This window comes from Hordeum vulgare, chromosome 6H, assembly GCF_904849725.1.
Source record: "Hordeum vulgare subsp. vulgare chromosome 6H, MorexV3_pseudomolecules_assembly, whole genome shotgun sequence".
Classification (NCBI taxonomy): domain Eukaryota; kingdom Viridiplantae; phylum Streptophyta; class Magnoliopsida; order Poales; family Poaceae; genus Hordeum; species Hordeum vulgare.
Window position 1 is genome coordinate 542,278,681 of NC_058523.1, and position 12,426 is coordinate 542,291,106.

A 12,426-nucleotide genomic window follows, 5' to 3' on the forward strand; every position below is an offset into this window, starting at 1 on the left:
AGCTCGGCTCGGGTGTCAGGTATGGGTGCCTCACAGTGTACTACTGTGGCCTGCAGAAGAGGCGGATGTTCAGAAAAAGCCCGAGAAAAAGGAAAAAAGGAAGATCAACGGCAAGTCATTATTTGCCTCTCGTTAATGCATGAGGAGGGGAAAGTGAAATAGGTGGGGAAAGTAAGAGAGGGGAAGAAACATGGGACCCACATGCTGCTGATGCTTCCGTTGGGTGAAAGTTGTGCAAAACGATGACTTCACGGATACAAGCCTACGTGGGGGAACCACCGAGTGGTGATGCTTCCGTAGTTTATGCCCTTATGTGCAGGTTTCAGATAAATGTAGTGCTGAAATAAGTTGTTGTGAGCAGCATCTCGCCTTAGGCACATCTTCTGTGAGCAACATATTACATAGCTCTACACCATTACAGGTAACATCATAAAATCATAATGGTGCTCTACTCAACATAAAAGTAAAAATATAATTTGTTACACGTCGATTTTTTTAAAATGCATCAGTAATTGTTATTTTTCCGTGGCAATGCACGGGCAACGAACTAGTATACAATAATGTATGACAATCAGTATGGATCGGTGGGAGTACATGTTTTCTCTGCCATTTTGCATAGATCTTTCCTTCTTTAGCGCAAAGACGGTATATCACAAATGCATGTTCAGTGTAGTAAAAGGGTATTTCTTTCATGTGTGCACATGTGTTGAGTTGATAAGTTCAGAACATTCCTATCTGTAGCATAAACTGCTTTAAAACAATGGTTAGCAGATCTCATCCCCAGGTTTATTGTGCCCGAACCTTAAATATTGCAACAAGCAGCCAAAAAAAAAACCTGGTAATTCTTTTGAAATTTAAAACACCGAGGATATAAAAATAAAAAAAGGGTACCATGTTTGGAGATCTCAAACAGATGAAGGACACCTTTCAAATAGCTACAATAAAAGGATAATCAAAAAGTCTTCCTCGGTGGATGTGATGAATAAGGCATGACACCAGGATCCTAAGCTGAGGTGTACGAAGAAAAACAACATGAAATGCTCATGTGAGTGCCCCAAATGCCAACTGATTAGTGATTACTGTCAGCAAGAATCACTACACTGTACTCACATAGACCATACACACTATTGCTGCGGCATGAATCACATATAAGGCGCTGCACATGGAGAATCAATGGAGAAGGTGCAGTGCAACGAACACACAGAAGACCAGAGCCGGCACAAACGACTGTTATAATACGCACGAATTCTGGCAAATTTCTAAAACGAATCTCACATTAACAAAACAAATCTAGAACATCTGAAGCTAATTGGAACCTGCCAGAAAAAATGGCAGGTGCAACTGTCCTCCAAGTTACTTTCATACTGTTGCGGTTTCGAAGTTCTGCCAATATATAGCAACACAAATTAACAGCCAAGACTGAATTTAGGGTGACTGGCGTATTTTCCTGTACACGTTCATTCCTTTTAGGTTATCGTGGCTTTCAGTCTCCGATGAGTAGCAAACTGATTTGGCAGCACCCTGCACACCCTCCTGAGAGATCCAGCGGCAGCCTATAACGGTCAGTGACTCCAACTTCTGTGAATGTGCCAATGCAGCCAACCCATTATTTGTCACGCTGCTACATTTCCGGAGTGTGAGGTGATTCAAACAAGGAGCCTGAGCAATGAGGTACATCCCAGCATCGGATACAGAGCAGCAATCCACGAGATCGAGCTTCTCCAGGAACTGTGTGCATGACAGGCCCTTCATCCCCTCGTCATCAAATATGCTGGCACCATTTAGCACAAGAGCACGAATCGGACATGATTGGATAAGCGTCACAATACCCTTCTGTGTGAAGCCTATTTCAGTAGGATACGTGGGTTCGCAAAATGTGAAAGTGAGCTCAACAACCTCAAGCATAGGGCAGCTGAGAGCTAGGACCTTCAGGCTGTCATCAGTCAATGGCGTCCTAAACCGGTGATCTTCGCAGCGTAGAGGCATGAGCCGAAGTGAGATGGTTTTAAGGTTGCAGCACCTCTGGAATAGTGCAATCATCTCATTCTCATTTAGACCAATAACATACTCCAGGTATAGTGTCTCCAATGCTTTGCACTTCCCCAGGAGAAAACGGAGTCCAATTTCCGGCTTAGTTACAATATGAGCCAACCTAAGATCCTTCAAATTATCACAGCAGATGTCATAGCTATATGGGTAGCCAACCACGTATGAGGGATCAGGGCGCTCACTCAGCCAGTAAGTTCCATTAATCTCAAACTCAAACCTTTGAAGCTTCCTCCATCCTGGACCAAATTTTAGGAGGTCATACTGACTGATTCCATCACAATCCTTTAGAACAAGTTCCCGTAATGATCCGTACCTCCCAAGATACTCCAGCCACTCCACGCTCTCTATCGCTATACAGTCAACGAGGTGGAGAACAGAGAGATAGCAGCAACTAACGGCCACTCGGAATATCCCAGTAGAAGTTATTGCTGGTGCGAAGTTCAGCTTGAGAGACCTCAACTTCTTGCAGTAAGGTAGATAACTAAGACCAGCATCATCAATGTGTGCACAGAAGCTTAAGGTGAGATCAGACAGCAAGGGGCAATGATGCGACAGAAGAAGGATTGCTTGGTTATTCACCTGGTCCCCATGACTGGGAGTCCAACCAAAGTAACTGATCTCCACTTTCCACAAATTGGAGAACCGGGAGAACAGTGATGTGAAGGCTTCCGTTGTAGGGTCAATACCACAGCCAACACGGATAGCACCCCTATGCTCTGCCTCGGCGGCGCAGAGGCGCTTTGACACGAGGCAAAGAGAATTGAGATCACTGGATACCGTAATCCTCTTGATGATATCTGCAAGCAGTGGCTCCGGGAGATCCTCCATCGGGTACCACAGCTAACAACTTGGGCAACCTCGAGGCTCTGCAGGCGCTGGACTAAAAAAAAATTCATGATCAGGGTGGAACATACAAGATAACCAGAGAACAGCTGTAACAAATAATGTACTGTAGAAGGAAACAGGGATGAAACTTTGAAATTCCTTTTTATACGTGTCGAAAGCTTTATGCGCTTATCTTCACAACAAAACGGTAAATTAATGCAGCAGCATCCTATTCTCACCCATTCCGTAGAACAAATAAGTGATATAAAGAATGTCAAATTAAAATGACACCCTAACTGTATAAATCTCTGCTGGGTGGGGGGATAATCTAGAAACATAATACCAATTTGAACAACAAGCCCACATGATATCTGAACATTCCCCTGCCGAACTGAACTCGTACATGGAAATACAAACCAACAAATCAGACGAGTATGAACATTTCTGCACACTCCAGAACAGATTTTACTGACTAAACCAACCTATTCCCTCTAGCATTTCACAGAGGTTGCATTTACAGGTCCATACACAGCAGCGGCCTAATTCCCTTAACAGGGCCAAGCGCGACAACGAAGCCGACCTAGGCAGTACGTGGGGGAGCTAACAGAGTAGGTGCAGAACCGAGGCTACGCAGAAATACAGAGCGGAATCGACATCGGCATCGGCTGCCTCACCAAGGTTGCTCGAGAAGGAAAAGGAATGGACTAAAGTCCGTACCTTGGAGGATCCGACGACCCAGGAAGGTCGGCGCCGGCCGGGGAGGGGAGAGCTGGGAGGAAACGGCGGTGATTAAGGGGGGTGGATTGGGCGGAGAGACCGCCGCGGCGAGGTCGACGGCGAAACCCTCGCCTTCTTCGTGGCTTCGCACTAGTACGCAGCAGCAGCAGCAAAGCTGGCTTGGGCTTTGGGCCTGACTCGATGATGCAGCCCATATTCGACCGGAGGGCCGGGCCCCATAACCAACCAGGCCTAATGTAAATAGTTAGACTCGTTTATGAACAAATTGACTCTTCTCCCGATTTTGTTTTTGAATAAATAACCGCAGAAAAAGTTCATGGATAATTGTTACGACTATTATTGACTTCAGAAACACAATATTTTTTTTCTTTTTCTGCGAGCATAATAACTTTAATATCTCGACATTCATGATTATTTTTTATTAGGAATCAGAGAAAAAATGATAGGGCCACCACATGTACAGTTCATACATTAGATGCATCTCCTAGGTACCAAATTAGTCCCACCGTGTTGACAGATTCGACTGCTCTCGTCGATATCTAACTTGTGAGATGGTTTGGTTCGAGGTAATTAGAGAGAGATAGAAAGAATGAGAATTTGGAGTTTTTGAGATATAACATCATATGTCTGGTTGGAGTGAACTCATTTACATAAAACACTTGGATGGAGAGGGGATTCATGGAGCCCAATTTTTTTTTAAAAAAAATCACATTTGGAAGTTTTTTTAAATTACACGTGTACATAGGGATGTTGGCTACAAGTGTGTACATTTTCACGATGAAATACGTTTATGATGTGAGCTACACAAATTAAAATATTTTTATACTTGTAGAGTACATCCCAATGCACTACATGTGTCTTTCTTTCTGAAATTTTTGAACTTTAAAAATTGAGTTTTTTTTTTCTTTCGAGCACCATGAAGCTCGAGCTCCATTAGCAATTTCTGACTTGGACCTTACCCATCAGAACGCGTGTTCTTTTCCTCAACCGTTCCGCTTTAAACACTAGGAGAGGTGATATTACGCAATGTGCTGCCAAATATCCTTCTATGGTAGGTTACCCCTCATGTTCCTCCTCCGTTGGATCTGCCGGTGTGGGAGTGCAAGGAGGTCGCGCTCTAGTGGATGGAGTTATAACTTTCCTGATTTGGAGCTTCTAGGTAGGTTTTCGCTCTTCTTCATTTTGACACTTTCAATTGTTATAGCGGCGACGTTTAATAAAGTATTCTCCAATGGTGCATTATTGGTGGTGGCGGCGGGGGCGGTGACGGTATAGCGAATAAGATTTTCCTTAATTCGGCCAATCTCAACAATGTCGTACGATAGTGTCATCAATGACTCAATGCCGTATTTTCCTATTGGGCATTTAACCAATGAGGTGATAGAACTAAGGGTTTGTTGGTGTGGTAGCGAGCGAAAGGAGCCACGGGCGTGCTGGTGCCATGGCCCCCATACTTTTTTTTCCTAAAATCACACCTACATTTCGTACATTATGAATAGACAATGCTCTTAGTTCATGTGTTTGTCCCCCTCCAACAGTTGATATTTTTCATTGCCCCCCATATGTGGGATTCCCGACTCCGTCCCTGATGGTAGCTGTGGGGGCTGTCCTTTGCACCCTCTATCACACCGGTGCGACATCCAATGCTGGTGTGAGGCATATAAGAAATAATGGAGGGTTGGCTCGTTGATCCGTGGCTCTTTGAACGGTACTGTTTCTTTCCCCATGATCCTAGCCTAGCAGGACCGTATCCTTAATTATTTTTCATCCAGAGTCAACAACGACAACATGCTGGTTCCGATGATGGAGTGTGGCATGTGGCAACCCACCATAAGACAGTTTGGGAGGATGAAGACGGTCGGCCCTAGGGACTTGAATGTCACTTTTTAAAACTTGTAGGGCTGTTTGTGATATTGGATTGGTTATCAGATCCAAGTGCTTTTCCAAAAGTAGAAAATTTGGATCATCCTATGTTGTCATCTCTTTTAGCTAATTTTGTTGAACTTTTACTGACCAAACAGACAAAGAGAACACAAATCTCGATTTTCTAGGACTAATACCCACCGAGACCAATAAATCTACTTCAGGCAGATCTTTGTAAGACGGATATATTTGTTGCTTTATCAATATACTTATTTTGCACCAAAAGTCGAGGCCAAGCAAAGGACTGAGACTAAAACCAAAACGTACTCTCTCTATTTTAAAATATATTAAGTTCTATGTTTCTTCTAAATCAAACTTATATAGATCTCACAGGTTTACAACAAAATCTACTATTACCTCCGTCACGGTTTAGAAGGCACGGTTAAGTTTGCGTGCATTTTCACAACACACAAGATTTAAGGCGCATTGCATTTACTCCTAGCAGCTAATTAATACTCTGTTATACTATTTTTATATGCATGCGTAGTGTGAATGCTATTTTTCAACTCATTTTACAGTCAACCAATAATCACCTAGGTTTTAGAGAATTTTCATGCACGTCTTCTAAACCGTGACGGAGGGAGTAATATTCTCAACATCAAATATTGTACAGTATGAAATATATTTCATGGTGAATATAATGAAACCAGTTTTTGTGTTGATGTTGGTATATTTTTATAGTTCAAAATTTAACTTACAACAAATCTGAGTTAATGGCAGAAAACCACTAAATTGAAGCGAATGATTGCAGAAAACACTCTTCTACACATTCGTTGCAGAAAACACACCAAAGTTACACAATTTTTTTTGCAAAAAAAACACCGATCCGTCTGTTGAAACGTTTTAAGCACGATTATGACCTGTAGGGCCCATTTTTGATGACATGGCGTCATGGACCCGTCAGTAACACCAAGATCTGGAGAGCCGGGCGCCGGCAACCACGGGCCGCAGCACCCAACGCATGCCCGCACGCAGCCAACCCCAGCTCTGCCGCCTGACATCGTCCCGCACTACCCCAGGCCGCCCCTGCAGGAGTGACGCCGCACGCCGCGAACGGGAGCCGCCAACCCGCCAGATCTGGCCGAGCCCAGACCAGGCAGCCACCGCAGTCCCGGGCGTGAGCCCGCCCTGTGAAGCCCACCGCACCGACACCAAGCTCCTGCGACCCCGTCACCGGAGCCCGCCACCACGCCACTGCTCCCCCCACTAGCACGATGCGCCGTCAAAAGCCGTTGCCCCGCGCCAACCTCCCCCGCATGCGAGCTAAAGGAGCCTCGCCGCCACCGGCACCGACGGGCTTTGCAACGTTAGACGGCGTTAGTGACGGGTCCATGACGCCACACCATCAAAAATGGGTCATACATGTCATAATCGTGCTTAAAACGCTCCAACAAACGGGTCATTGCTTTTTGCAAAAAAATAGGCAACTTTGATGTGTTTCCTGCAACGAATGTATAGAAGAGTGTTTTCTGCAATCCTTCGCTTCAATGTGGTGGTTTTCTGCAATTAACTCCAACAAATCTAAAAGTTTTAAAAAAATTGAAACAAAGGGAGTGATGTCTCTGAAGTTATTTTAAAAATTATTATGTGAAGTTGCCAACGCGCCTGCAGTTCACGTTTCTGAACTAGGAAGCCAGATTTTTTTGTTTGTACTTAGGGCCCGTTCGGTAATCCACCGCTCCTAGGATCTGCGGAGCTGCTGTTTGCTCGGGTGTGTGTTGTAATTCCTAGCCGGTTGATGGCTTTGCTAATTCAAAGCCGGGCTCACCGTGAGCCTTCGTTCCAAAAAGTGACACTAACTTGTAACCCCCACTTATTGTGATGACACAAGCCCACAAGAGAACTTCACAAAGTGGTCGTTCAGAGCAATTACAGCCTTGGCATCAAAAGATGCTAGACCTGTGACTCAAAGCGAAAGTATTGGATTCACAGTGTAAGGTAAGCAAACACATGGATGAACATACCATCAAAATATTAGAAGTGGAGAACAGATAGTGTGATGGTTTGAAAGTTTGGAACCGATTGAAACCGCCTCCATTTGTAGGGATACACGGCAGACAGTCAATACGACATGCATCGGTTCTTATATATATAAAAAAGTTGTTATGTAATCTCTATAATTTTGATGTGATTCAAGGATGAAAGTCATATTCTGGAGGTGCCATTAACATGTATGCCCATTAACATGACTGTAAAGTGGAGGTGGATACTAAGTCTAGGTGTCGGATCTTTAACACCAAGACTCTAGATAATCTACATGTTCTACAAAAATACCTTTCTTATTGTGAAAGTATAAAGAAATGCCTTCTCTCACCTTATAAGTCAGTGGAAACAAGGTTCACCTTAGAGAGAATTGTTGAAAATAGTGATGGAGTTAGTGGTAGTAGACCTGTAGATGATAATAAACTTACTGAAAATCTTATAGTCAGGAACCTGATAAAAGAAGTGATTTACAATTATTGGTACAGGCTTTAATTGTGCAATAACAAGGAAATGGCGTAAAGCAAGTTGTAAGCCTTTAAGTTTTTCGTGGTGGGGTTGACCTAGCTAGTAATGCTTGGGGTACCGCAGGGCGGATTTCGCAGGACGAGAAAAACTGGCTTAGAGTGTCGTTTTCTCAACAAGAGTTAGAGCAGGCCCTTGCCTCAACTCGCACCAATACGCCTCGGACCGAATGGTTTCTCGGTTTCGTGCAACAAGAAATTTTAGCCCATAGTGGGTCCACAAATGTTTGAGCTGCTAGACGATTTTACGAAAGGAAAGATTAACATAAAGTAGTTGAATTACGCTATTATAACATTGCTTCCTAAGGTACCAGGGGCGGACCTTGTTAAGCAATTTCGCCCTACTGCCCTAATTAATGTTAGCTTTAGACTCCTGGTTAAGGGCTTTGCTACACGGCTGTCCCCGATGGCTAATAGAGTCATCAACGAGTGTCAGTTCGTGTTCATCAAATGGTGGAGCATCCTTGAAGGTATCTCGGTGCTTCATCAAATCCTTCATTCGGCATCCCGATCGAATGAGAGCTATTTTATTCTTATGCTTGACTTCGAGAAAGCGTATGACCGAGTTAATTGGGACTTTCTCGAGGGAGTTTTGCGACGTAAAGGTTTCTTTCCACTATGGATTAGCTTGATTATGCAGATGGTTCGGGGAGGGCAAATGATTATTAATATTAATGGGGAACTTGGACCTTTCTTTCAAAACTCTAGTGGGGTCACACAAGGAGACCCCGTATCCCCTCTATTATCCCCTCTATTATTTAATTTTGTAGTTGATGCCCTAGCAGTCATCTTAGAGGGTGCTAAGAGGGCTGGACACATCCAGGTATCTTTCTAGAGATCCATGCAGGTGGCATTACGCACCTCCAATATGCGGGTGATACCCTGATCATTATTAAGAATGATCTGGTTAGTCTGATGAACCTCAAGTTCCTACTGATGTGTTTTGAATCCATGTGGAGCTTGAAAATAAACTTTGACAAGAGCGAAGCTTTTGTCACTAAGGGTGGTTTGGAAGAGCATCTAAGGGCGGCTCACATCATGAATTGCCGCCTGGGAACCTTACCTCGCAGGTATCTTGGCATGCCGCTTACACAGAAGCACCTTACTATTGAGGACTTTCTATTGCTTACGGACATGGTAGCTGGGAGAGTTGACCCGTGCATAGTCCGATACTAGCCTAGCGCTGGTCGCTTGACTTTGGTGAACTCGTGTCTATCGAGTCTACCCATGTTTATTATGGGCTTATTTATCCATCAAGACGACGTGCATGCCAAATTTGATATTGTCCGGTCTCACTTCCTTTGGGGTAAAGAAGGAGGAAAGCAGAAGTGCCATATGGTTCATTGGAGCTCAATCTGTGCCCCTATCGAGGTGGGGGCCTTGGAATTTTGAACGCAAAACACATGACTTGGTGTCTCATGGCCTAAGTGGGCATGGAAAATCTTAACAGGAGAAGGAGGGTTGTGGCTAGATGCCATTAGAATGAAATACATGCAAACCACCACCTTGTCCACGACCAGCGGCCGCAATGGCTCAAAATTCTGGAAATCAATTACGAAGATCAAACACTTGCTCCGAGTTGGTGCAGTTCACGCAATTGGTGATGGTCGAGCAATTGTGTTCTGGTGCGATGTGTGGTTGAGGCTAGTCCCGCTAGCGGAAGAGTTTTCACGGTTGTTTGTCATTGCTAGGGAAGCAAATGCGTTGGTCGCTACCTACTCGATAAACGGACAGTGGTGTCCTCAGTTTCGGAGAACTCTGGTCCCTATGGACACCTTAGAATGGAACCGATTGGTGGATCTTCTTCGGAATGCTACTCCATCCGAAAATCCCGACTCCTTTCAATGGAAATTAGAACCATTGGGCCAGTTTTTACCAAGTCCTTGTACAAGGCCCTTCATGCAGGTGCAACTCCATTTCAAGCAATGGATATCTAGAAATCACGTATCCCCACTAAAATTAAAATCTTCTTGTGGCAGTTAGTTCTGGTAGGAATATGCAACTTGTATTCTCATGAGGCCATAGGCCGGTATATATACATGTACAGGTGGTGGACTATATGCAGGAAACCCCTTATATATTGGGATAAATACAAAAGGGTACATGACTTATATTATAACTCTAACGCCCCCCTCAAACTCATGGTGGATGAACAACACTGAGTTTGGAGAGATAAAAGCCATGTTGTGCTCTAGTCTGGGCCTTCGTCAGGAAATCCGCCAACTATAACTCGCAAGGCACATACTGAAGAGCAATAACCTGATCCTGCACAGCAGCGCACACATAGAAAGCATCAACACCAATATGCTTGGTGAGCTCATGCTTCACAGGATCACGCGCAATGCTAATGGCACATGTACTGTCAGATAAGAGTAGAGTCGGTGTAGTGACAGAAACACCAAAATCCTGAAGTAACCACCGTAACCAAGTCACCTCTGCCGTCAAAAGAGCCATCGCTCGCAACTCAGCCTCTGCACTCGAATGGGAAACTGCAATCTGTTTCTTCGTCTTCCAGGCAATGAGAGAACCACCAAGAAAAACACAGTAAGCAGAAAGTGAACGACTATCTGAAGGATCACTAGCCCACGTAGCATCCGAATAGGCCTGAAGCTGTAAAGAACTGGAGCGAGGAAAGAATAGACGGTGAGAGATCGTGCCCCGAAGATACCGGAGAACACGAAGGAGATGACTATAGTGAATCGATGTGGGAGCAGAGACGAACTGACTCAGAATATGAACCGGATAAGAGATATCCGGACGAGTGACAGCTAGATAAACAAGATTGCCAACAAGATGACGATAACGCGTCGGGTCAGGCACGGGATCACCATCAGTAGCAGAGAGGTGAACATTGAGCTCCATAGGAGTCTCAACAATGCGTTCATCAGTAAGAGCAGCACAAGCAAGAAGATCCTGGGTATACTTTTCTTGGGATATAAAAAAGGCATCAGAGGTAGAAGAGACTTCAATCCCAAGAAAGTAGCTAAGAGGTCCAAGATCAGACATAAGGAACTGCTCACTAAGGCGGGCCTTGACAAAGGCAATATACTCGGGGTCATCCCCAGTGATGACCATGTCATCAACATAGAGAAGAAGAAGAGTCCGACCACGAGGAGAAATGTGAATAAACAATGCTGGATCATGAACACTGGCTGAAAAACCAGCGGCAGTGACCACAGAGGCAAAACTCTCAAACCAGGCGCGAAGGGCTTGCTTAAGGCCATAGAGAGAGCGACAAAGACAACATACCATGCCATCAGGAACAGAATACCTAGGTGGTGGCTGCATGTATACCTCCTGACGCAGCTCACCATTAAGAAAAGCATTCTTAACATCAAGCTGAGAGATAGACCAGTGGCGTGTAGAGGCCACGACAAGAAGTGTACGGACAGTGGTCATATGAGCCACAGGAGCAAAAGTCTCGTCATAATCACGACCATGTTCCTGCTGAAAACCACGAGCCACAAGACGAGCTTTGTGACGCTCAAGAGAACCATCGGAGCGAGTCTTAACTTTGTAGACCCACTTACAAGTGATGGGACGGACTCCGGGAGGAAGGGAAACAAGATCCCACGTACCCGTGCGTTCAAGAGCAGCAATCTCCTCTGCCATCGCAAACTGCCATTCAGGATGAACAACGGCCCGATGATAGGTAGTCGGCTCAAGAACAGCAGCACCAGCGGTGGAAAATCCAAAGCGATCAACAGGCGAACGAGGACGAGAACGCAAGCCATAAGTAGGCTGAGACGAGGATGATAACACATCGACCGAACGTGAACGACGAGTGTAACAGTGAGGAAAAGATGGAACAATGGAAGGAGGAATCGCCAAGGTAGAATCAGGGAGTGGCGACGAAGAAGTCACCGGAGATGAAGGTGTAGAATCTGGTGACATGCTAGGCGAGGAGACCGTGGAAGATGATGGTGACAAATCGACTGAAGGTGGAGAAGCAGAGGGAATGGAACGAATGGGCAAAGGCTCGACGGGTGTGATAGGTGTGTCAGGAAAAGTGAGGAAAGAGATATCCTCCACTGAAAAGGTCGAGGAAGATGGGCGTGGGTAGAAGGGACGAGACTCATCGAAAGTCACGTCCCGAGAGATACGCATCCGTTGACCGATAGGATCCTAACAACGATAGCCTTTATGCTCATCACTATAGCCTAATAAGACACACTCAACAGACTGAGCGGTCAGTTTGGTGCGTTCGCGGGGGGCAAGAAGAACATAGCAAACACAACCAAACAAGCGAAGCATCGAATAATCGGGAGAACAATCAAAAAGACGCTCGAAAGGAACACCGCCATGTAGAGCAGCGGAAGGCTGGAGATTGATGAGATAGGTGGAGGTGGAGACGGCCTCAGCCCAAAAATGAGGCGGGAGAGAGGCA

The 12,426-nt window shown here is 45.1% G+C and overlaps 1 protein-coding gene across 2 annotated transcripts; it reads right to left on the bottom strand.

The window, feature by feature from the left end:
* Positions 1 to 1,050: 1,050 nt before the first annotated feature.
* Positions 1,051 to 3,733, bottom strand: LOC123401723 (F-box/LRR-repeat protein 14-like). 2 transcript variants are annotated; one of them, XM_045095578.1, is made up of 2 exons: positions 3,592 to 3,733; positions 1,051 to 2,929 (listed from the first exon to the last, which is right to left on the bottom strand). In XM_045095578.1, exon 2 carries the CDS (start codon positions 2,875 to 2,877, stop codon positions 1,426 to 1,428), a length of 1,452 nt encoding a protein of 483 aa, XP_044951513.1. In that variant the 5' UTR covers positions 2,878 to 2,929; positions 3,592 to 3,733; the 3' UTR covers positions 1,051 to 1,425. The 2 variants fall into 2 exon arrangements, with proteins under 2 accessions (XP_044951513.1, XP_044951514.1); XM_045095579.1 differs by having other exon boundaries at positions 1,051 to 2,924; positions 3,592 to 3,727.
* Between the last annotated feature and the right edge of the window lie 8,693 nt (positions 3,734 to 12,426).

What these genes read in the sequence shown, in the direction of transcription:
- LOC123401723 (XM_045095578.1), bottom strand. Translation starts at nt 2,877, where the DNA reads ATGGAGGATCTCCCGGAGCCACTGCTTGCAGATATCATCAAGAGGATT.